The sequence below is a fragment of the Pipistrellus hanaki genome, assembly GCF_964339955.1.
Source record: "Pipistrellus hanaki genome assembly, chromosome: X".
Taxonomy (NCBI): Eukaryota; Metazoa; Chordata; class Mammalia; order Chiroptera; family Vespertilionidae; genus Pipistrellus; species Pipistrellus hanaki.
This window is the reverse complement of record NC_140524.1, coordinates 5,421,280-5,444,124: the sequence shown is the minus strand read 5'-3', so window position 1 is coordinate 5,444,124 and position 22,845 is coordinate 5,421,280. Positions and strand designations below refer to the sequence as shown.

Sequence of the window (22,845 nt, the reverse complement as noted above, 5' to 3'; positions counted from 1 at the left end):
CTAATGCCACTTCTTCAACATAGACTCGCCCAGGCCGTGGTATTTTATGGAAGAGCCACACTCAAAGGGCTAAAGAGCCGCAGTTTGCCGACCACGGCTCTAATCAATTGAGCTACCAGGCCAGAGCTGAAACAAGTATTTTTTGTTGTTGTTAATCTTCACCTGAGGATATTTTTTCCATTGCTTTTTCAGAGAGAGTGGAAGGGAAGGGGGAGAGAGAGAGAGAGAGAGAAAGAAAAACATGGATGTGAGAGAGACAAATCAACAGGTTGCCTCCCGCACACTCCCTGGATCGGGGACAAATCCACAATCCAGGTTACATGCCCCTGCCTGGAATCCAGCCTGTGACTCTTCGGTGAAAGGGTTGATGATCTAGCCACTGATAACACTGGCCAGGGTGAAACGAATATTTTTTTGTAATAAGTGTTTATTTATTTTAGAGAGAAAGAAAGGGAGAGAAAAGCATCAATGTGAGAGAGAAATATTGATCGGCTGCCTCCTGCACACCCCCTACTGGGAATCTCGCCGGCAACCTGGGCATGTGCCCTGATTGGGAATTGAACTGGTGACCTTCCAGGGCATGGGACAGTGCTCAAATAAGTCACCCACCAGCCAGGGCTGAAATGGGTATTTTTAAAGCAAAACCCCAACATTAGGTTATTTCATTCATAAATATTTCTGTATGTTTCTCCGACAGATAAAGTCCCAGTTTCTTCCTCTGTCTCTCTCCCCCTTTCTCCCTGTCTCTCTCTCTCTCAACATAATCAAAATGCCATTATCGAACCTAACAAAATTAATAGCTGCTTAATACCATTTACTCTCCACTCTAAACCCAACAAGCCGTCCTGAGGCCCTGTGCTAGCTTCCAGGGGAAGCTGGGAGTCTGATCCCATCCTCCTTTTGGGGTTCGTCCATCTGCCCTAAAAGGCGCTCTTGTTAGGAGTCTGAGCTGGGAGTCAGAAGCCCTCTCTCAGCACTATCCTCGTCCCATCTGTGAAGTAGGATTGACTCTGAAGGGCTCCTTCGATCCCTTCTGGGTGCCCCCCCCCCTTCCCCTGGGCCTACGGGTGGGCTGGGCTGACCCAGGCGCCACCCCAGGCTGTGCCACTGATTGTTCCCAGGACCTTGGGCAAGCAGCTTTTTTTTTAATCTTGAGCCTGTTACAACCTAGTGGCGGTTCAATGAGATTTCAGTAAATCCCTTTAGGGCCTGAGAGCATAGGAGCCCCTCGGGGAACTTAGCCCTGATAAAGCCTGGATGCTCCTCTCAGCAATGCCTGGAGCCACAGATGTTTGTTGAGCGGGTGAAAGAAAGACGTTTAGGTGGGGTCAGGGGTCGTCTCCCCCTTTCTCCCACACGGGAGGTTTGGGCAATGGCCTCTGCGTGGCTGGAAAATCCCAACCCCCCCCCCCTCCGGTTTATGCCTGTGTTCTCCCTGAGATGTTTCCCAGAGCAAGAGTTCAGGTTTAGAGTCATTGGACCAAAGAACGCACAGGCGGGGGTCTGTTCTGAGAACTCAGGCTGGTTGCCGGGTGAGCAGGGCTTCTGGTGGAGTGAGGGGCAGGGAACGCAGCTGGGCAGCTGGGTCTTGAACGGTCTTTGAGGCAGACCTTGGCGCTAGCGATAACCGGGCTTGTGCAGCAACCCATATGAAGAGCAATATTTGCACATGTGTCCATTTAGCTGTTTTCCCCACACATCCTCTGACCCTTCCCCCTGTTGGGGCCTTCCAGTAAGAGGCTGGCGCTGACAGGAAGCGCTGACCATGGCAGGTTGAAGGCCTTTTCTTATCAGCACTATGGCTATACATTTCCCCTGACTGAGCTGCCCTTGGCTTTTTTCCAGAAAAACCTCTGAAGCCCAGCGGTCGGGCCTCTGAAGTGCGCGGCCCCTGGGTCTCTGGGCCTCGTATGGAATTTTCCCCGGGGCAGAGTGCACACGACCAGTGCAGACCAGACCTGTGCGTGGGAAGGGGACTTTGCCCCCTGGCTTTCTGCTTCCAGCCGAGCTGGGACAGGGACAGGGACAGGGACAGGTGGCAATTGTCCTGGGCTCTGGCGAGAAGGCTGCAGGTTCTCACTTCCGGCCACACACTGAACAGTCGAAGGAGCACACAACTGAGGGTGGGAGTTGGCGGGGGGATTGCGGACCCAGGGGACGCCCTGTCACTCCTGGACCCTGACTCTGCTAGGCATTCAGCTGGATGCTGCAGCTTCATCTGTCAAGTTGGGATTCTTATATTCCCACGAGACAGCTGGGAAGGTTGAGGCTCAAGAAAGGGAAATGACACGCTCAGGTCATCAGTGGCAGCGCTGGCATGGGAACCCAGAGGTGCCAAAGGACACATTCTTTCCGCAGCCCTAGGAAAGCCCTAGCTTTTTAGTTTGGCTCTCAACAGGCTGGGTGACCTCAGCTGCAGTCCTTGACCTCTCTGGGCCTTCCTTACTCCAATGAGGAGCCCGTGGGCCTCTGCTGCTGGGAATTCTGAAGCAGGCAGCTTTCTGCCCTCTGTGCTGCCTCGGAGGTCTGGGCGTCCCCAGTGTGAACCACTACCCACTGCCTGTGCCCAGTTCTCTCCCACCGCCCCTCCTGGGGGCTTGTGAGCATCGGCGAAGGCGGGGTGGGATGAAGTGGGAGCCTGAGCTCCAGGGGTATCCTGTGGGCCATCCTGCCCCTGCTCTGCCCAGATAACCTCCTCCTGGAAATGTGAGTCTGCAGCTCTCCTCCTTCCCTCTGCGCATATGCTTTGACTCAGCAAAACCTCCGGCCCAGGCCTCTGTGGGCAAAGTGGAGGCCACAGAGTGTGTGTCTGCATGGGCCAGGGAGAAGCAGATGGGGTGGGGGAGGTGACAGCAGTGAGGCCCACAAACAGTAGCCAGGCCCCCTCTTCTGGGCCGTTTTGGGTTGGAACTTGGGCCCCTAGCATTGGAGGGACGGATCCCAGATCAGTGTAGACTATTTTATAGACGGGGAAGCTGGGACCTCAAGAGAAAGCCAGGGCCCTACTATCTAGGTCACACAGGCAGGTGTGAGGACATTGGTGTTTGAGGTTGGAGAACCAGGCCAGAGGGAGGTCTCCATGCCAGATTCCATTGGTCTTTGCCCTGCCTCCATCAATCTTTCCCTCGGGCCACGGGAGGCCTTGAGGAAAAGAGCAGGCATTCCAGAGACCAGGCTGTGGAGAGGCTAGGGCTCCGCTGTCCCCAGCGAGTCTGCCACCTCTGGGGCAGCTGCAGCCCCTGTCCAGGCGTGCACCACAGCTGCCTGACAGGCAGGTGGGCCCCCCCCCCCCGACTCTCCTCCTCAGTGGGACTGGGGTTGCCACTGGGCCAGGAGGGAAGTGGGAACAAACCAGGTCCCTGTCTCCCTGAGCTGCTGTGTGTACACATTTGTGTGGTTTGTTTTTAGATTTCCTGCAGACACCAAGCTTCCTTTTCTATTCTCAGCGGAACTTGCTGGGGCTCTCTTAGCAGGCGGCAGGCAGGCAGGCAGGAGCCTGGCAGGGAGGCACTGCTCAGGGGCCTCTGAAGCCGATGGCGGGGCCCTGTGCGGCCGCTCCTTTAGGTAGTCCCGGCTCTCCCGGCTTGCTCCTCCACGTAACCACCCGGCACACAGTGACTACATTTTAGGGAACCCGAGGAGGGTTAGAGACCTCCTGCAGCAGTGGAGGGAGGTTGTGGCAAGTCTGTTCCTGCTCCTGGCTCTTCTCCCCTCCCCCCAGCCCCTGGCAAAGGCCAGGAAGGAGGGGGCAGGGTCCTCCGTTTGCACAGCCTTGCATCTTGTCCAGCATCTTGGCTGCAGGGGCATCCGCTTGTGGACTAGGATGGTTCTCTGTAGTTGCAAGGGCTGTCGTGTGGGAATTGGGCCTCGGGAAACATCTCTGGCAGGACCTGCCGGCTATGTGTGCGCGCGTGGACATTTCTAGGCCGGTGACTGTGTGCTCAGAGAGAGGACGGAGGGGGAAGGGGGAGTGTCTGAGGAGGTGAGGTTCATGCTGACCTCTGTAGCCTTAGTGAGCGGTATAGCCCCTGATAGTTGTAATCTCTGCCCACTCCCAGGCCTTTCCAGCTGATTCCTGCTTGCACTGGTGGGGAAACTGAGGTAGACAGGATCAGGCCTGGCCCCTGAGTCAGGTGGCTGAGGTGATAGCGGGATTGGAGTGGTGGTACTGTCTTCTTGGCTATCAGTGCTTGAAGTCCATCCGTGAGAGCCTGGCCTCCTCTTCACCCTCCCAAACGTGTGCCCGTGGGCCAGCTGTGCCACATTCCGGACCTCAGTGTCGCCCCTGTGTACAGTCAGGTGTCTGGGGGTGAGGATAGAACGAGTTGGGATGTAAAAGGGCTTTGGGGGAACCAGTTCTAGTGCTGGATTGAGGGTGTCCAGTTCTGTCTGGGTCGGGGACGGAGGTGAGGCAGTGGGGAGCCCTCTTCCAGCTGGACTCCGGGAAGGGAGAGCAGGTGCGGACTGCCCGCAAGTGCAGCGTCAGCAGAGGGGGGTTTCGGTTTCTATCAAAACAAGTTCTCTGAATTCCCCTACCTCTGCAAGTCCATCGGCCCCTCTCCCACCTTGGCCCCCACAGGGAAGTCCAGCCCTAGCCTCTGCCACCTTCTGGGAGGAGGAGGGCTGTCAGGACGAAGGCGGGACTAGCAGAGTCAGGCAAGAGCCTCCTCAATGAGACTTCCTGTGTTCTTAGGCAGCTCTGGGCATCTTTCCCGCCTCGTATCGTCAGAAAGGTCCTTCCACTCTCCCTTCGTGTCCTTGGTCCCGAGGAGCGTATATTCTTCCTCAGTAATGATTCCTAAACTAGGGTGCATCTGCTAACCAGTGAGCTTGGTGACCTCCCTCCTGCAGCTGTCCTGAAACGCATGTATCATATCACCCGTCAATGCAACCTAGGGTCGAGGAGAAAAGGTTATATTTTGCATGTGATTGCTAAGCAGAGAAGGTCATCTTTGCCCACATTGAAGGGCCCTGTTACGTGAAGCCTGTACTATGGATTTGACATTAATCTGGTGACTAAAGGTTTGCGGCCCTTCGGCGTCATAAAGGTCAAGTGCCGGTCCTGCGTACACGTAGGACAGCCTAGACCCCAGGTTTGGGGCTTTCCTCTGGCTGAGGAAGTACAACAGAAACGAGGAAGGGCTGAAGTGGTTCCGGTGACATTCTAGCTGACTTGTGGGTAGCCAGCTACCTGAAGGCGTCATCACCTTCCTCATGACAAATGAAGCCCGTCTCTGGAACACCTCCTATGCCTCAGAGGTCTTGACAGCGCCCGTGAGAGGAAGAGGAGTACTCTCTCCACCTTCAGATGAGGCTACTGCAGCCCAGAGAGGTTAAGGGCCTTGTCCAGTACCACACAGCCGGGAGGCAGCAGAGCCCTCTGCCCACAAAGGGGTCAGTGGCAGGGAAATGCGGGGACCCTCAAGGGGTTCTTCCCCTTGAGGGTCCCGTCCCTGTCCCACAATCTCCCTCGTTTTCCTGTGTTTTCTTGCATCCGGCATGGAGCTCAGGTCCATGTGTCTATTAGGCCGGAAATGCCGACTGACCCTTCCCTAGAAACAGCTCAGCCATCTCCCCGAGCCTGGCAGGCCAGTCTCCGCTTAACCCCTTCCCTCCCATCTCAGTTCCTGTTTACTGCAGCTGCCCACAGCACTGCCTCCTCCGCACCCAGGCCCATCCTACAGAAATAGCTTGTCAAGCAGCTCTGGCAGGCAGGCAGCCACAGTGGGCTCTGTGGTCCTGGCTTCTAAGAAAGGCAGCAGCAGGGGGCCCCCAGCCGGTGCGCAGGACATGTGACTTGCTGGAAGTGCCACTGGGGGGGCGGGGCAGAGTGTAGCCACAGAACCCACATCCTTGTTTACATCAGTGATGGGGCTATCCCTTCCCGCCTTCACGCCCCATATCCCCCTCACCCTCAGGTCCCTGCACACCTCCAGGCCTGGGCCCCTGCATTCTATCTCAGAGCAGGCTTTCTCTCCTATCTCACAGAACCAGCAGGGGAGGGCAGCGAGGCGTTCTTCTGGCGCTTCTTCACCGAGGTAGCCTGGCTGTCATGGAAGGCTTCTGCCCCTGCCCCAGGGAGATCCCAGCAGAGCAGTGGTCCTCTGGGGAGACAAAGGGAAATTCCCTCTTCATCTTAGGGGATGAAATGTGGCCTCATCTTCAAGCCCACCTTAGTTTCCCGGGGAGAAGACTCGGCTCCCTGAGCTTGTTCCTGCCCTCAGCAGACTTCCCAGTTCCCTGAGCTGTATTGGGCCCTGGGCTGGGAAGAGACTTGAATGAGAATTGCCCTCAGTAGGAGCCCCGTGTGATCCGGCAGATGGCTTCTGTACACATATCTGGTAAACCTGGAGCTGGAGGTGTCCAGGAGAGTGGGGAGCTATTAAAGAACATATTGGTGTTGGGTAGGTAGCCAGTCCAGCAGTACGGATGGGGTGTCCTGAATGAGGGAAGGAATGTGAAGATTGGACTAAAACTCCATGGTGCCTGAGCCATTCGGAGCACAGGCTGCCAAAGTTAGGTGCATGTGTACCTTCTCTCTCTTACTAGACTGTGTGCTTCTGGTGGGCAGGGGCAGGCTGTTACTAAGCTCTGTCACCTTCATAGCCCCCGCCGTTAGGCCCTGGGGAAGGGGCCTCTGATTTACTGAGGGACTGCTCCGTCTTGAGCCCAGTGCTGGTCACGTTACACCCACTATCTCATTAATCTCACCAGAAGTCCTGCCAAGGAGCTATCCAGCTCGTTCCTGTTTTACACGTGAGGCAGGTGAGGCTCGGAACACTTGGGTCACTTGCCTCTGGTCATTTAGCACTAGTGCTTGGCAGAACTGGGCTTAGAGCCCAGCTGTTTTCCTTTTCCTCTTTCTTTTTTTTTTTTAAACCTACAAAGGCCGTGCTGACTCCAGGAAGTTAGGTACACTACTGAATTCTAGACTTGAATTGGCCGCACACTGACTTTCTGTGTGAACTTGGTCAAGCCACAAACTCCCTGAGCCTGCTTCCTCATGTGAAGAGTGAAGGTGGGGGTGTGGAGTGGATAGTGCTTCGAGCCACTTAGGGGACTGAAATGTTTGTTGACCAGTCTGAGCAGCCATCCAAGCCCTAGCCATCTGCATGAGAGGCCTGTGGTTGTGTCCCTCTCGCCTGTACTCTTGTTCAAAACTGTCCATGTTTGCCTTTTGTTCCATGATGCCGTCCAGCCCACAAGGCCAAGAACTCTCCGGGCCCTGGGGTCAGAAAGGAAGTTACCCCGGCCCCGAGCTCTTCACCCCAAGGATGTCCTGTGACCTAGAACTCTTCTCTGCTGCCAGTTCTAATCCCAGCTTCTCCTTCCTTCTGCCTCCACAGCTGACCAGGTGTACGGAGACCAGGACATGCATGAGGTTGTACGAAAGCACTGCATGGACTATCTGGTGAGACTTCGTGGAGACCTCGGGGTAGGGGCAGAGCGGGAGGATCTCCTCCCCACACTGAGCTCGACCCTCTGATCTGTTGTGCAGATGAAGAACGCGGACTACTTCTCCAACTATGTCACGGAGGACTTCACTACCTATATCAACCGGAAACGGAAAAACAACTGCCATGGCAACCACATTGAGATGCAGGCCATGGCGGAGATGTACAACCGGCCTGTGGAGGTGTATCAGTATAGCACAGGTACTTCTGTGGTGGGTAGGTGAGCGACTGATGGACCTGGTCTGAGCCTGCCCACCCCACCCTGCCACGCCACGCCACGCCACGCCCCCTGTGGATGCTACTTCCTTCTCTTTTCTGCAGAACCCATCAACACATTCCATGGGATCCACCAAAATGAGGACGAACCCATCCGTGTCAGCTACCACCGGAATATCCACTACAATTCAGTGGTGAATCCCAACAAGGCCACCATTGGCGTGGGGCTGGGCCTGCCGTCATTCAAGCCGGGGGTAAGTATGTCACCATGCCCAAGATGGCTGTTGGATTTCGAGGCCAGAAACCTTTGTTTGGGTCTCCGTTTTGCTCCTAGCCCACAAAAATGCCCTGTCCCCTCTCTGAGTGGCCTCTGAGTCTCACCTCTGTGAAATCAGGGAGTCACCCAAGGACATCTCTCAGGGCTCACTCTGTGGTCTGTCTGTCTGTCTGAGCTGCTCACCCATCTTTGTGTCTACGGAGGGTTGGCATTTTGGGATACGGAGTCATATTAGGAACCATGAGCTAGGGCTTGGTCTGGGTGTCTAAGTCCCCACATGGGTCCTCCTCTGAAACCCGGCAGTTATAGACATCTGTGCTTACGGAGACTTGGAGTTCAGGCCTGGTCCCAACGCTTCCTGGCTGTGGGACCGAGGGCAGATTCACAAGTCATTTGGGCTAGCAGCTTGGCTGATTCAGACAACGCCTAGCGCTGGGCCTGGTGCCTACGAGGTGCTCAGATGGTGGCAGTACACTCCCAGCACACACTGGCAGATTCTCATTCTCGTTCATAAATATTCGCCTGCTGGGGGTTTTGATATCTCCTATTCAGGTTTCACTTCCTACAAACAGAAAGTGCTCCTGCTTCATTTTAGGAACACACACCCTAACACCAACACACCCTCCAACATCAGGGGTTTTTTTGTTTTGGTTTTTAAATACACTTTTAATTTTAGAACACGCTTCGATTTTAGCAGAATTATTACGCTCAGAGAATTCCCATATACCCAACTATGATTAACATCTTATTAGCATAGTACATGTGTCACAGTTAAGGAGCCAATATTGATAGATTAACTAAAGGCCATACTTGATACAGAATACCTCAGTTTTTCCCTAATGATCTTATCTGTTCCAGGATCATATTACACTTAGTTGTCATGTCTCCTTTGGCTCCTTGACTGTGACAGTGTCTCTGGATTTCCGTGTTTTTGTTTTCGATCTGTTTACAGACTCTATCATTTCACCTTTTCTAGAATGTCATCTACTTGGAATTATACAGTATATAGTTTTTTCAATGTCTTGTTTCACATAACACTGCATTTAAGATTTTCTTATTTGATCGCTTTTTTTTTTCCCTTTTTACAAAAATATGAAGGCCTTAAGCTTACAGAAAAACCAAGGAAGATAGTTCGGAGTTCCCTGCACCCCTCCTCCCCACACACAGTTTTGCTACTAACCTATCATGACTGTGACTCCTTTGTTACAATATGTGAACCAGTATTGGCACATTATTAGCTAAAGTCATCATGTCTCTTCAGGCTCCTTTGTCTGTAAAGGTTTCTCACCCTTTCATGTTTTTGATGGCCTTGACAGTTTTGAGGAGTACTGGTCAGGTATACTGTAGGATGTCTGTCTTTTGGAATTTGTTGTTTTTCTCATGATTAGACTGGGGTTACAGGTTGCAGGAAGGAAGATCACAATAGTGAAGGGCCATTCTCATCACATCATATCAACAGTATGTACTGTGAACATGATTTGCGATTTGTTCTTGCCAGCAGTAGTGTTTGTTAGGTTTTCTCCACCATGAAATCACTCCTCCCTTCCCTTCACTCCCTTTTCTACTTTGCACTGTTTGGAAGGAACTCATTGTAGGCAAACTACATTTAAGAAGTGGGTGTTGCCCTGGCCAGGCAGCTCAGTTGATTAGAGCATCTGCCTGACAGGTCAAGGTTGCACGGACATCCCCGGTCAGGACACATACAGGAGTCAGCCAATGAATACATAAATAAGATGTTTCTCTCTCCCTCTCCCTCTAAAATCAATAAATTAAAAATATTTTTTAAAGAAAAAAAAAAGAAGTGGCTGTTGTGCTCCATCTCCTTGAGGGCAATATATTCACATAAATTATTGGAATTCTTGCAAGGGAGATTTGTCTCTTGTCCTCCATTTATTCAGCCATTTGCTTATACCAATATGACTCGGATATTTATTTTATACTTAGGGTTATAATCCAATGCTCTTTTTATTTTGATGCTCAGATTGTTTCAGTTTTAGCTATTGGAAGCTCTCTTAGTTGGTTCCTGTCTCTTAGACATACTCCCATCATTGTGGTGGGGGGTGTGTGTGTTTGTTTTTGTGTGTGTGTGGTGTTGTTTTGTTTTTCGCACTCCCTTACTTTCTGGTACTAAAAGTATTCTAGGCTCAGCTTGTCTATTTCCTTCCCTGGACTTAGAACAGCCATTTCTCCCAGGGGCCCTGGTTCCATTTATTGGAATGTTCTTGGAAGGCACCGTCTGGGTGCTGAGTGCGCTCCTCAGTACTCGGGTGTCCTTCCTTCTAGGCCCTTCCAGATGACTGAGTAAGGAGATACATATGTGTATACTAACCTGTGCGTATACATATATCCAGAAATATTTCTATGTATACCTATCCATATCTGTATGAAAGCACTAGCTGATCAGTACTGCTTTGTTTTAAACTTTTCAATTTTCTAGTGACAAATGGTATTGAGCATCTTTGCATGTGAATATGAAATTGTGTGTTAAGATTTTTTGCCCGTTTTTAAATTGTCTTATTCTTTTAAAAAATATATATATTTTATTGATTTTTTTGTTTTTTAGAGAGAGGGATAGAGAGTTAGAAACATCGATGAGAGAGAATCATCAATCAGCTGCCTCTTGCACACCCCCCACTGGGGATGTGCCCGCAACCAAGGTACATGCCCTTGACCGGAATTGAACCTGGGACCTTTCAGTCTGCAGGCCGACGCTCTATCAAACCGGTTTCGGCAAATTGTCTTATTCTAATAGAGAATTTCAGATACTTTTTAGACTATTATCCATAGGTAAAAAATTATATTTCACATCATTACTTTGTGCACACACACATTGGTGTGCAGTATATGTCTATTAAAATAATGTTAGAATTTTGCTAAGCAATACTCACCTTTACTCCCTGGGATATGCTCTGATATTTTTTATTATTTTGGTTTTTAAAACGCAGTTGCATCTCACAGTCTTAACAAAGAGCACTCAGACAGTGTCCCACATCTCATAGCACCTCACGTCATGCTAATACTCCTCCTCGTCCCCTTAATAGCTGACTACTCCCTCCACCCTGTGCACAGACAGCTAACTCTCAGGGGATCTTTCCTCCTTGTGCCATCTGAGCATAGATGAGGAAGGCCTCCACATTGGGAAACTGCCCTCACTGGGTAAGGCTTCTTTAAACTCCAGCCTGGGCTGGAGGCCATCTGGTTGCCCGAGACTGAGTACTTCACTTGAGTTGTCTTGGGGTTGGGAGCAGGGCTTCTGAGTACAGGAGTTTGGAACTACTAGTCCCACCACCCAAGCCTGCTTCTCCCCAGTCCCTGGTGGACAGGCACCCTGCCCAGGGGGTGCTTAGTAAGAGTACCTGCCTTCCTCTCTCCTCTTTCTGGGCCTGTGGGCCTACCTCCCTGGGCCAGATCCAGCTGCTGGCCCGGGTTCAGTGTCACCCCACTTCCTTGTTCCTCCCGCCTTTGCAGTTTGCAGAGCAGTCCCTGATGAAGAGTGCCATAAAGACATCGGAGGAGTCCTGGATCGAACAGCAGATGCTAGAAGACAAGAAGCGAGCCACGGACTGGGAGGCCACGAACGAGGCTATTGAAGAGCAGGTGGCTCGAGAATCCTACCTGCAGTGGCTGCGGGATCAGGAAAAGCAGGCCCGCCAGGTCCGCAGCTCCAGCCAGGTAGGTCCCAGGCTCTGTCCCTGGCCTGGCCAAGAAGCCATTTCTTCTCCAGCTCTGCCCCAAACAGGCAGAAAATGACGCAGTTTTGGCATCTGGGAGAGAAGGAAGCTCCCAATCCTATCTGTACCTCATCTTGGCCTTGGTCTTGGCACTGTGCCTTAGAACTCTCAACATCTGTGCAGGACAAGCTCTTAAGGAGTGAGAGCGGGAGAGCAGTGACCGGTGGTGGAATACAGGATGGGTGGATAGTTTGAGAGGGACAAGCTTTTGTTGAATGTCCTTGTGCACCAGGCTCTGTGCTGAGAATATAAAATCAGGTCCAGCCCGCTCCGCCCTCAGCGGTCCCCTGTCCATTGAGGGAAACGGAGGCATCAGTGGGGCCCCTGACCGTGGGTAGGAGGCCAGTGGAGATGGGGCTCCAGTTAGTATTCACACAGGACGGTTGAACATGTCAGGGCAGGGACAGGACAGGATATACAGACATCTGAGGAATCACAAAGAGTTTAGCGTGATTGTAGATGTTGGCAAGCGCTGAGTTAGTTGTTCAACAAATATTTATTGTAGGTCTATGCCTGTACTGTTCTGGGTGTACAGAGGTGCACTGGTGAGCCAGGCAGGCCCACGTCCTGTCCTTGTAATGCTTGCATTTTTGCAAGAGTGGGACAAAATAAACAGCAAACATGATGAATACATTGGTGTAGAGGTGGTATGGATGGAAAAAACAGAGAAAAGGGAATAAGTGGGGCTGGGAGTTCACAGTATTAACTAGTGTGGGCATAGCGGGCCCCAGGACAGGGGAGATTGAGCAAACACTAGCCATAGGTGAGGGCAGTAGCTAAGGGCATGTGCCCAAGCAGAGAGAGGACCAGCTAGAGCAGAGGCCCTGAGGCAGCACACGCCTGCTGGGGTTCGGAGCGGCCGGAGGCCAGCGTGGCAGGACGGAAGTCAGAGGGGCAGTGAGGCCAGATTGGGAAGGGACCCATGGGCTGTGGTGAGGACTTGGGCTTGTTCTGAGCGAAGCAGACTCATGGAGGGCTGTGAGCAAAGGCGGATTAGGATCTGACTTAGGGTTTCACAGGTTGCAGGACGCAGTCTGAGGGCAAGGGTAGAACAGGGGACCAGTGCGGAGGAGGCTGCTACAGTAGTTCAGGTGGCACAGGCAAGAAGGGGGGAGAGTTGGGAGGCACTCTGGGTCTGTTTTGAAGCTGGCTGTGAGGGCGTGAGGAGGGTTAAGGAGCTTCCCTCCATCCTCGGGTCCATTGCGTGACTGGGAGTGATGGTGACCCATGTAGCTGTGTCGCAGCCGGGACTCCCGGGGATGGGGCAGAGGAAGGCTGAGGCTGTTGTAGGTTCTTACCTCTTACTCCTTCCTTTCCACAGCAGCCCCGGAAAGCCAGTGCCACATGCACTTCCGCCACAGCAGCCGCCTCCAGTGGCCTGGAGGAGTGGACTAGCCGGTCCCCGCGGCAGCGGTCACCTGAGCACCCTGAACTGCATGCCGAGCTGGGCATGAAGCCCCCTTCCCCAAGCACTGTCTTAGCTCTTGCCAAACCTCCTTCACCCTGTGCACCAGGTCAGTGGCGTGCTGACAGGGAGCATGCAGGGCTTAGGAGGTGCCGCCTCAGTCCCGGGCCCTGTCTCTGACTGTCCATCTGCCCCAGGTACAAGCAGCCAGTTCTCAACAGGGGCCGACCCAGCGACTTCCCCCCTCGTGTCCCTCTACCCTGCTCTGGAGTGCCGGGCCCTCATTCAGCAGATGTCCCCCTCTGCCTTCGGTAAGCCGCCTCTGGCCAGGAGCCAGGGCCAGCCGGGAGCTGGGGAGAGATGGGAGGAGCAGTGGGTCTCTGGGGGGTGGCTCTGGAGCCTCTGGCCAACTCCGTAAGAGAAGAGAATCCTTTAGGCCCAAGAGATCTGTCCCATGGGGGTTCTAAGCGGGCTTTATAGGCCCAGAGGAGCCTTCTCATGGGAGCGAGAGGGGCCTGGATGGGCTATTTGTGGGGTCAGGGGTCAGTGAGCGCCGAGGAAAAGGCGCTCCATCATCTTTTCTCCCTTCTTCCTGACCCACAGGTCTGAATGACTGGGATGACGACGAGATCCTGGCTTCGGTGCTGGCAGTGTCCCAACAGGAATACCTAGACAGTATGAAGAAAAACAAAGTGCACAGAGATCCGCCGCCCGACAAGAGTTGATGGAGACCCAGAGACTGGAAACCGTCTCCCAACCCCACCACTCCTGCCCTCCGGTGCCGCCTCACCTCTGGCTTTCTTCCTTCTTGCCGTCTTCCTCCCCTCTCTCACCTCCTCTCCTCCTCCCCACCTCCCTCTGCCGGCCCATCCCTGCACCTCTCTCTTCGCTGCCGCTGCTGCTGCCGCCATCATTGTCTCTTCCCCAGCTGACGTGCCCTGCTGCCCCCCGCACAGCACCATCCCTGCAACCCACAGGGGACTCGGGCAAGGGTGCCGAAGGTAGGCGAGAGGCACAGAGACCGCAACTGGCAGCCAGGCAGCCCCGAGGAGAGACATTCAGACAAAGGAAAGCCTCCCTGACCCCCCATTCCTCCCGAGTTCAGCAGACCTTGTCCCCCCACCTCTACGACTATGCCAGGGAAAGTGGGAGGAAGAAACGGGGGTCCCCCTTCCCAGAACCCTAAGAATGTCTGAGCCTTCAATGTTGAATTTTTTTCTTTATTAAAATGTACTTTTATCTTATAAAATTAACCAGTCACAAATGACGTAGATAACAGCATTGACTCTATGAAGGTGGCATCTCTCCGGTCTGGGGGCAGGCAGGCAGGCAGGGGGGCACAGAGGGCGCACAGGGACGTGCCGCCGTCTCTGGCCCCCCAGCTCCGTGGAGATGGGCGGGGTCTGAGTACGAGCCAGGGCGGAGTAGGGGGCCAAGGGTAGCAGGTGTCCCACGGGCTTCGGACAATGAAACTCTGACCTCACTGCATTCCTATTGCTTCCACCGCCGCCAGTCCCTGCGATCTTGGGCTGGGGGCACCTCTGAGGATGATAGCCGCCACTCAGGATCTGAGTGTGGGGAGTGGGAGCAGCCTTGGCAGATGGGGCACGCGTGCCCTGCAGGTGTTGACAAGATCCGCCATCTGTAATGTCCTTGGCACAATAAAACCAAATGTCAGTTTCCCTGGAGCGCCTCTATTCTGTGTGGGGCAGAGTGTGGGTGTGTGGTGGCGGGGGTGGTCTCTGGGCAGAGCCAGTGTGGAGACAGGCTTCGGCTTGACCTCTGAAGGCCACGCACTCTCCAAGAGGGTCTCTCTGGGGCGCCGTTTGTTCCTGTTTGACTCCCTGCTTACTAAGCCACCTCTGGACCGGTTACCGCCGAGAAAGCTCCATCCGTCGGGCTGCCCAGCGCTGGCACAGGAGGTAGTCTCTGCCCACCTTCTTTCCTGGGGTGGTTTGGGAGCAGAGGACTGAGCTGAGGGCAGGGACTGAACTTCCAACTCCTCTGCCTGCCTCTTTCGCCACAAATGTTTGCTCTTGTGATCGTTTGATGAGGAAACATTTGCAAAGTACAGTAGAAGCTTCCCATGAGTTCAGTGGAAGGGACCAGAGGGACCTCCCCCGCTGGTTTTAGAAGCTGAGGAATGGCTCAACCCTTTTCTGTTTGTCCTGTCCCCCAGTTCTGTGACAGTTCTGTGTCCCGGCCCTCCTGGGGGTAAAGCCAAGGCAGAGAAGGATGGCTGGCCCCAGGTTTTGCCACGTGTCTTTTTTGCTGTGCCTCCGTAGCGGGGCCCCTGGGGAAGGATGTGTGCCCAACCCCACAGGTGAGAGCGTGGCTGGTCAAGTGGCTGTCGGGGGATGTATGAAATCATTGGTCGAGCATGTGTGTGCTGGCGAGGAGGTTTGACCACTTCCTCAGCTTTTTCTTCCATGTGGCCTTGGTCATATCACAGGCTCCGAGTTTCAAGTGGCCCATTTGTACAACTGGGGTGATTAATGTCTGCCGTCTCACCCTCTGGTTGTGAGCATTGAGAGAGAATGCATATGGTCAACATAATGAATGATGGCACCGTGCCTAGCACATTCCAAAAGCTCAAATGTTGGTAGATATTTATTCTGTTGAAATGTAAGCACCATTTGCCCCTGCCTACTTCTTTTTGCCTCCAGTTACCTTGGGCCTATGCCTAGAATTGGCCCTTCTCCTGTCCTGAGCCCCAGACCTTGTCTTTCCAGATGTGTAAGGGTCTCCTCCTGAGCAGCTCTGTTACCTCATCCACAGTCTCCCATCTAGCTACAAATGTATCTTTTTAAAATATGCTTTTTATTGATTTCACAGAGAGGAAGGGAAAGGGAGAGGGAGAGAAACATCAATGATGAGAGAGAATCATTGATCAGCTGCCTCCTGCATGCCCCCTACTGGGGATCAAGCCCGCATCCCCGGCATGTGCCTTGACCAGGAATCAAACCATGACCTCCTGATTCTTGGGTCGACACTTAACCACTGAGCCACACTGGCCGGGCCAAATATGTCGTTACTCCTTCCCCAATAACTGTACTATCAACTTCCTGGGTAAGGGCTATGGTGCCTGACTTATCGATCTCCCACTGTAAGCCTCCCACCAAGGTCTGGGAGGCTTACAGTAGACCCCTGATGAATGTCAGGTGAATAAAGGAGAGTACATGTGTGTATTTGCTTTGTGGGTGTTGTCTGTGTATATGTTACTGTAGTGAGCTCCAGTCTTTATGCGCATCTCATGGAGTGTTGATAGTTGTGTGTGTGATGAGGGCCTGTTTCCAGGTGTGCCAGCTGATGACAGTTGTGTCTGTTTCTGAGACTGAGTGCATGTCTGTGTGGTTCTGTCTGTGATGGCCATCTGGTTCTTTCTGATGGGTGGCTGTCCATTGGTGTTCCTGTGATGGATTCTGGACAGCTGTTTCTGGACAACGTCAGTGCTATATGCCCGTGGGTATATGCATGTCTGTGGCTGGATCTGTCTGCGTCTGTTTTGTGACACTGCCTATCTGTGTGGTTCTATCACATGCATATGTCTGCCTTTGCAGCAGCGCATGTGTGTCTCGAGCATCTGTGTGGCTTCCTGTGACAGACTCTGGGACAGTGCAAGTCTTTATGTGACAGTGCACATTTGATGGTGCCGGTGTCTTTGTGACAAGTCCTGGTGGTGTGTCTGATGGCCATTTCTGTGTCATTGTCACATGGTAATGTTGGTCTACGTGAGTCTCCGGAGTGCCTGTCTTCCTGTGACTGTATCTCTGTGTCATTCTGGGACATGACTCTGGCAGCATGCTGCCTGACAGTGGATGTAGCTCTTTGTGACAGTGCGCATCTGCATGTGTGTCTAAGACAAGTTTACATGAATGTGATGATACGTGTTTGTATATATCTCATATGGTACTTCCATGTGTGTCTCTCAGGAGTGCATGTCTGTCTTCCTGCAGCATGAGGCCCGGTTCTGTTTTTCTCAAATTTGTGACTAAGGGTATTTTCCCACCTCTCAGCCCCTGTCTCTCACCTGGAGCACCCCCCCAAGCCATCACCACTGGCTTGCTCCCACATCTCAGGAACTGTGCCCCCACCCCCACCCCGGCTCCACCCGCCCTTCCAGATTCTGGACCTGCTGACTGGGCTCAGAGCTGGCTGGGTTTAACCAGGTCTGTCTTAGGTAAATAACTCCAAAACAGCCCCTCAGGCCGCCTCTCTGATGCTGCCTTTGACCAGCATGCTCTTGTAGTGGTCAGGGGCTTACCCTCCCTGGCAGCTGAACAGGATCTTCCAGGATCCCTGGCTGCAGTTTCGGGGGCAGAGGCCATGGGCCGCCTAACCTAGAGGCCCCTTGCCCATGGTCCATGGATTCTGGATAGCCACTGGCCCAGATTCTTAGGAGCTGGGCCTGGCCTGATCTCCGTGCTCATCTTGAGGCAGCAGCAAACCAGCTTCCTAGGAAAGGAGGGGGTGCAGCTTTTTTTAAGTTTTTATCTATATATACATATAGTATACGCACATATATAAAAACAACCAAAACAAATGCAGTTGCTGCATAGGGATTCCCAGAACCGGTTTCCTCTTCGCGCGCGCCCCCTCATTTGCATGTAGACCCCGCCCCCACGGAAGATCCGGGCGCGTATTTGCATAAGGGGGTACTTGAGACCTGGAGAGGGTGGTATGCAAATGAGGGCGGGCTCCGATTGGCTGCGGTACAGCAGGTGCCGCGTCCGGATTGATCAAAGCCAAGTGGGCGGGGCCGTCGCTCCGAGCGACTCTCTCGGGAGGCGCGTGCCCCGGCTCAGTAGCGTTGGGGCTGGCGAGCGCGACGAATCAGAGCACTGCGCCGTCTGTGGGCGCTTCTGGGCCACCGGCTTCTCCGCCTTCCACCCTGGCGCCCCCAAGTCCTGGCTCCCCATCCTCGCTGCCCAGGGCGTCGACGCCCTGCGGGCTCAGCGGGCTCAATCTGCGCAGCGCCTCCTCCATGTTGAGCAAACCTCTTCAGGGGCTTGCGGTGGCCCCGGTGACCCCCACACCGCCGCCAGGTGAGCGAGGCTTCTTTGCCGCTACAGGCCGGCCGGGCTGAGACGGTGGAGGGCGACCCGGAGGGGGAGACGGGGAGGGGGGCTCGCGGCGGGGCTCCGCACGCGGCCACCCTGACTTCCTCGCCTCTGCCTGCGTAGGAGGCAAGGATCGGGAAGCGTTCGAGGCCGAGTACCGACTCGGCCCCCTGCTGGGAAAGGGGGGCTTTGGCACGGTCTTCGCAGGACATCGCATCACGGACCGGCTCCAGGTACCCGCCACGAGGATGCGGGGAGGGTCAGGTGTGCGTGCGGCTGGGGCGGGAGGCCGGCGGCTGGGCTCCTGATTGCCTGGGAACGATCCCACAATATTGTAAGGTCAGGTCCGAGGAGCCGGCACCCGGCTCGCAGGGGGGCGTCCGAGCCCGCGCCCGTGTGAGTGCGTGTGTGGCGACTCAGGTGGGCGCGTGGGGGAGGGGCGGGGATTTGGGAGGGCCGGAGAGGGAGACGGGATCGGGCTTCCTAAGGACTCGAGACCCCGGGGTCCGGGGGACGCGTACATGTGTGTGAAGATGGGGCGCAGAGCTGAGATTTGGGGAATTTGGGAGGCAAGGTCTCCGGCTGGGAATCCGGAGGACCAGGACCCCGGGACTCAGTCGGGCATCTTGGGGCTGGATTTGGAAGATGGAGCGCTTGGGTGTGAAGAAATTTGGAGCTGAGAACCTGGACTGCGAGGGTCTGGGCTTGGGAACGGAGCTCAGGGCCGAGAGCGGAGGGCGGTGGGAGAGGTGAACTTGGTCCCGGGGACTTGGCGGGCCAGGAAGAGGTCCCCGGCTCCTTGGGGGTCCTGGTGTGGTGTGGTTGGGGCCACAAAGACTAGGTAGGATGAGGCTCGGGACCGAGAAGGAGCTGGGGGTCATCTTCCAGCCCCTTAACCCCAGCCCGCTTTTCCAGGTGGCCATCAAAGTGATCCCCCGGAATCGCGTGCTGGGCTGGTCCACCCTGGTGAGTATCCTCGGAGCCCTCCCTGACCTGGTGGCGCCATAGCTGGCGAGGGGCTCAGACGCCCCCTAGGGCTTGTTCGCCTCCCTGGGCCCTGCTCCTGACGAGATCACTCCTCCCAGCCCGTGTTTACTCCCCTGCGGTGACATCTACACCTCCACACAATTCTGACTCACCCCAGTCCCCCCAGAGCCCCGGATTCTCCCCTCCAGCCCCCCTCTCTCATCCTCCCTCCAAATGTTGCCTCAGGGGCTGCCCGCGGGGCATGCTGGTGGGAAAGGGGGGGGCCAGAGGTCACTGGTTGCCATGGCGACGGTGGCTGCTTCTGTGCCGTTAGCGCGCTACGGACGGCAGGGCGGGTCTGGGCCAGTTGTAAGTGCGGCAGCGCCCCCTGGCGGGAGCTGGGGAGGCGCGCCTGCGCAGTAGCGGGATTTTCATCGCCGTGAGAAAAACCTGTCTGCAGCTGTGCACATCGGCGGCGTGGCCAGCAGAGGGCGCCCTCTCAGGCAGAAAGGCCGCTTCTGCAGGTCCTTGGGCCCACGTGGGTTTCTAGAGGGGCGGCTTTTGTGGCTAGTACCATTAATGCCCTTTACTGAGCCCCAAGGTATGCCCCAGGTTTTGCTAAATCATAAAAAGCTTACAATATTCCAAGTCCAACTAATCACTTCCATTCACCCTGGTTCTAGATGCTTAGTAACAGGGGGAAAAAATACCGTGATAACATTGAGTTCTTCATTTGTGTCTGTTCCTTTACCATCGCTCCCTTTCAGCTATTTAACTAAAGTATATTGAGTACCTGCTATGTCCCAGGCACAATTCTAGGCACTAAGGGGAAAGGTTACCTTTATTGAAAGCTCGGTTTGTGGCAGCTCCTTTCCACTAATTGCTTTCACCTAGTGACCACATACTATGTATGGAGCCCTCCCCTGTTACCAGGCACTGAGCTAGTGCTTGACTATGTCAGTGAGCAAAGCAGAAACCATTACACAGTAATGGTATTTATTTAGTGCTAGCTCTGGGCCAGATGCTCTGCTGTAAAGTGCTTTCACCTATTTCACACTTACTGAGCACCTACTGTGCATAGGCTGCTGTCTAAACTCTTTGGAGATGTCAGGGAACAAAACAGATAAGATATCCCCTAATACAGTCTTTCTTTACGAACCACTTTTATCCCTGGCCCGTGTGTCTCAGTGGTTACAGTTTCCGCCCATGGACCAAAAGGTCTCAGGGTTTGATTCCTGGTCAAGGGCACTGTGCCTCAGTTGCAGGTTTAATCCCCGGTCCCTGTTGTGAGTGGCAGGTGATGAAAAGGAACACTTTTATCTGCTCTTGAAATATTCACTGAACTTGGGGGGCTGAGGGGCTAGGATTTAAGTTCAGGCCAGAAGTCAGCCTCAGAGCTCCGGGTCTAATGTCTGTGTTCCCTTCTCTCCCCGTTTGCCCCCACAGTCGGAGACAGAGTCGGTCACATGCCCGCTGGAGGTGGCGTTGCTCTGGAAGGTGGGTGCAGACGGTGGGCACCCCGGTGTGATCCGCCTGCTCGACTGGTTTGAGACCCCCGAGGGCTACATGCTGGTCCTTGAGCGGCCTCTGCCGGCCCAGGATCTCTTTGACTACATCACTGAGCAGGGCCCGCTGGGCGAAGAACGGAGCCGCTGCCTCTTCGCCCAGGTGGTGTCGGCCGTGCAGCACTGCCACACCCGGGGGGTCGTGCATCGCGATATCAAGGATGAGAACATCCTGATAGACCTCCGCCGAGTGTCTATCAAACTCATTGATTTTGGTTCCGGTGCCCTGCTTCATGATGAGCCCTACACTGACTTTGATGGTAAGGCTTTTCTACATTTCAGGGGGGAGACTTTTTTTTACATTTGATGAATTTTTACCTCTTGATGGCCTCTTGACCTTTGATCTCCAGTGCTGGGGTATCGCCCTTGACCTGCATTGTAACTTTATAAGGTTCTTGATTTTTGATATTGAGGCCTTGACCTCTGGTAAAGCCCATCTTCTCCCGGTGCCCTGACCTTGTTCTGGCTTTTATTCTGGTGGGGGTTCCTGTTCCTGTTTCCTGGTAAGGGTAGCCTTCGTTACTTTTAAGCGCCTATGAGGGGACTCCGTTGTCTTTAGTGCTCTTACTCTGGTGATGAGGCCTGCTGCTATATTTGAAGAGCTACTGTGGTGACAGGACTAGACTTCTTGGGTAGGGGCCGGGGGTGGAAATCAGGGCGATACCAAAGAATGGTCTAACGACCTCTGGCTTGCATGCAGGGACAAGGGTGTACAGCCCCCCGGAGTGGATCTCTCGCCACCAGTACCATGCCCTCCCGGCCACCGTCTGGTCCCTGGGTATCCTCCTCTATGACATGGTGTGCGGGGACATTCCCTTCGAGAGGGACCAGGAGATTTTGGATGCTGAGCTCCACTTCCCGGACCACGTGTCCCCAGGTGAGGCCCTCACTAGCCCTAGCCCAGGGGACCCCGCCCCTCCCAGGGACTAGACCCCAACTAACTGCCGATTTCCTGTGTGTTTCCGCCCTGCAGACTGTTGTGGCCTAATCCGCCGGTGCCTGGACCCCAAACCTTCTGCTCGACCCTCCTTGGAGGAGATCCTGGTGGATCCCTGGATGCAGACCCCAGAGGAGGATGCACCCCCTGACACCCCTAAAGGGGGTTCCGCCCCTTTGGCCTGGTCCCTGCTGCCCTAGTTGGGTTGTCCCCTGGCCACCGCCACGGGGATTAGACATCCGTTGATCTGGTTTTACAGGTCATTACAAATCCAGTGTTACTAGGGTCAGAGATTGGGGACCAGGGGTCAGAAAACAAGCCAAGTCTGCCCAGTCCCCATCCCAATCCCGTTAAGGGGCCTCCCTCCCGGAATCTGTGGTTGCTCATTCTGGAGCGGGGGGGCACTTCCTAGCTTCTCATCTTACTAAGTAACAGTTTGTTTGAAGTCAATTCCATTCTGAGCCCCTGGAATCCGTGTTACAACCCTCACACTGGCACCTCCTGCCTGCTACACCACACGAACTTAGTTGAAATGCTCTAACTTGGGCAGGGTGCTTTTTGTTGGAATACGCCAGCAGCTCTTAATTTTAGCCAAGGGACTGTGTTCTAGCTTAGGTTAAGGTTCCACGTTCAGTCAAGCTGCTTGCCTACCTCAGCCCAGGGTTGATTATTCTGGGGGAGGTGATGCCCTATTGTTACCCCAGGGCTTTTGTTTTTTTTTTCCTTCTTCTTCTTCTTCTTTTTTTGGTGAAGGGACCCTACTCTGTTATTCCAAGTGCTCTTATTCTGGTGAGAAAACCCTACTTCCAAGATGTGGGAAGGAAGGGAGATGGACACCACCAGAGTCCACTAGGATGGGTTGGATGGTTTCGGGGGATAGGGTGGGGGAAATGAGTCTTTGTTGTTTGTTCTCCTAGGGCCTCCCCCTCCACCTTTTTTTGGATTCTTGCTGCCTCCTTCTGAGCCAGGATTGTCCAGTTGCTGAAATGTAAATACTTATGTATTAGGAGGAAGGGAGCTCCAACTGTGTCATCCTCTCCCTTCTCCACATGCCTGGATTATTTAAAAAGCCATGTGTGGACACCCACTATTTAATAAACGTACTAGAATCACAAACCACTGGCCGGTTGTAGTTGTGTGGTGTTTGTGGAGCATCTGCTGCGCGCGCTGAGCCAAGAGGGACATGGAGTGATCTCGCCTCTGCCCTCGGGAAGCCCGTCTTCTGGGGCCATCC

At 54.1% G+C, this 22,845-nt stretch overlaps 2 protein-coding genes across 3 annotated transcripts in view; both read left to right on the top strand.

Moving 5' to 3' along the window:
• OTUD5 (OTU deubiquitinase 5) overlaps positions 1–14,763 on the top strand; it is a 28,137-nt gene extending 13,374 nt beyond the window's left edge. Inside the window, exons 3-9 of one of the 2 annotated variants that reach the window (XM_084870653.1) lie at positions 7,347–7,411; positions 7,499–7,655; positions 7,776–7,924; positions 11,416–11,619; positions 13,003–13,192; positions 13,281–13,394; positions 13,687–14,763. In XM_084870653.1, the coding sequence (XP_084726779.1) occupies positions 7,347–7,411; positions 7,499–7,655; positions 7,776–7,924; positions 11,416–11,619; positions 13,003–13,192; positions 13,281–13,394; positions 13,687–13,808 (1,001 nt within the window). In that variant the 3' untranslated portion in view covers positions 13,809–14,763. Of the gene's footprint in view, positions 1–7,346; positions 7,412–7,498; positions 7,656–7,775; positions 7,925–11,415; positions 11,620–12,999; positions 13,193–13,280; positions 13,395–13,686 lie in introns of both variants that reach the window. The other variant, XM_084870652.1, reaches the window with a different exon arrangement.
• Positions 1–22,730, top strand: part of PIM2 (Pim-2 proto-oncogene, serine/threonine kinase) — a 53,518-nt gene extending 30,788 nt beyond the window's left edge. The window contains exons 2-7 of the mRNA XM_084870654.1: positions 17,892–18,128; positions 18,267–18,376; positions 19,059–19,109; positions 20,556–20,934; positions 21,375–21,551; positions 21,648–22,730. Of these exons, the coding sequence (XP_084726780.1) occupies positions 18,068–18,128; positions 18,267–18,376; positions 19,059–19,109; positions 20,556–20,934; positions 21,375–21,551; positions 21,648–21,811 (942 nt within the window). The 5' untranslated portion in view covers positions 17,892–18,067 and the 3' untranslated portion in view covers positions 21,812–22,730. The remainder of the gene's footprint in view (positions 1–17,891; positions 18,129–18,266; positions 18,377–19,058; positions 19,110–20,555; positions 20,935–21,374; positions 21,552–21,647) is intronic.
• The last annotated feature ends 115 nt before the right edge of the window (positions 22,731–22,845 follow it).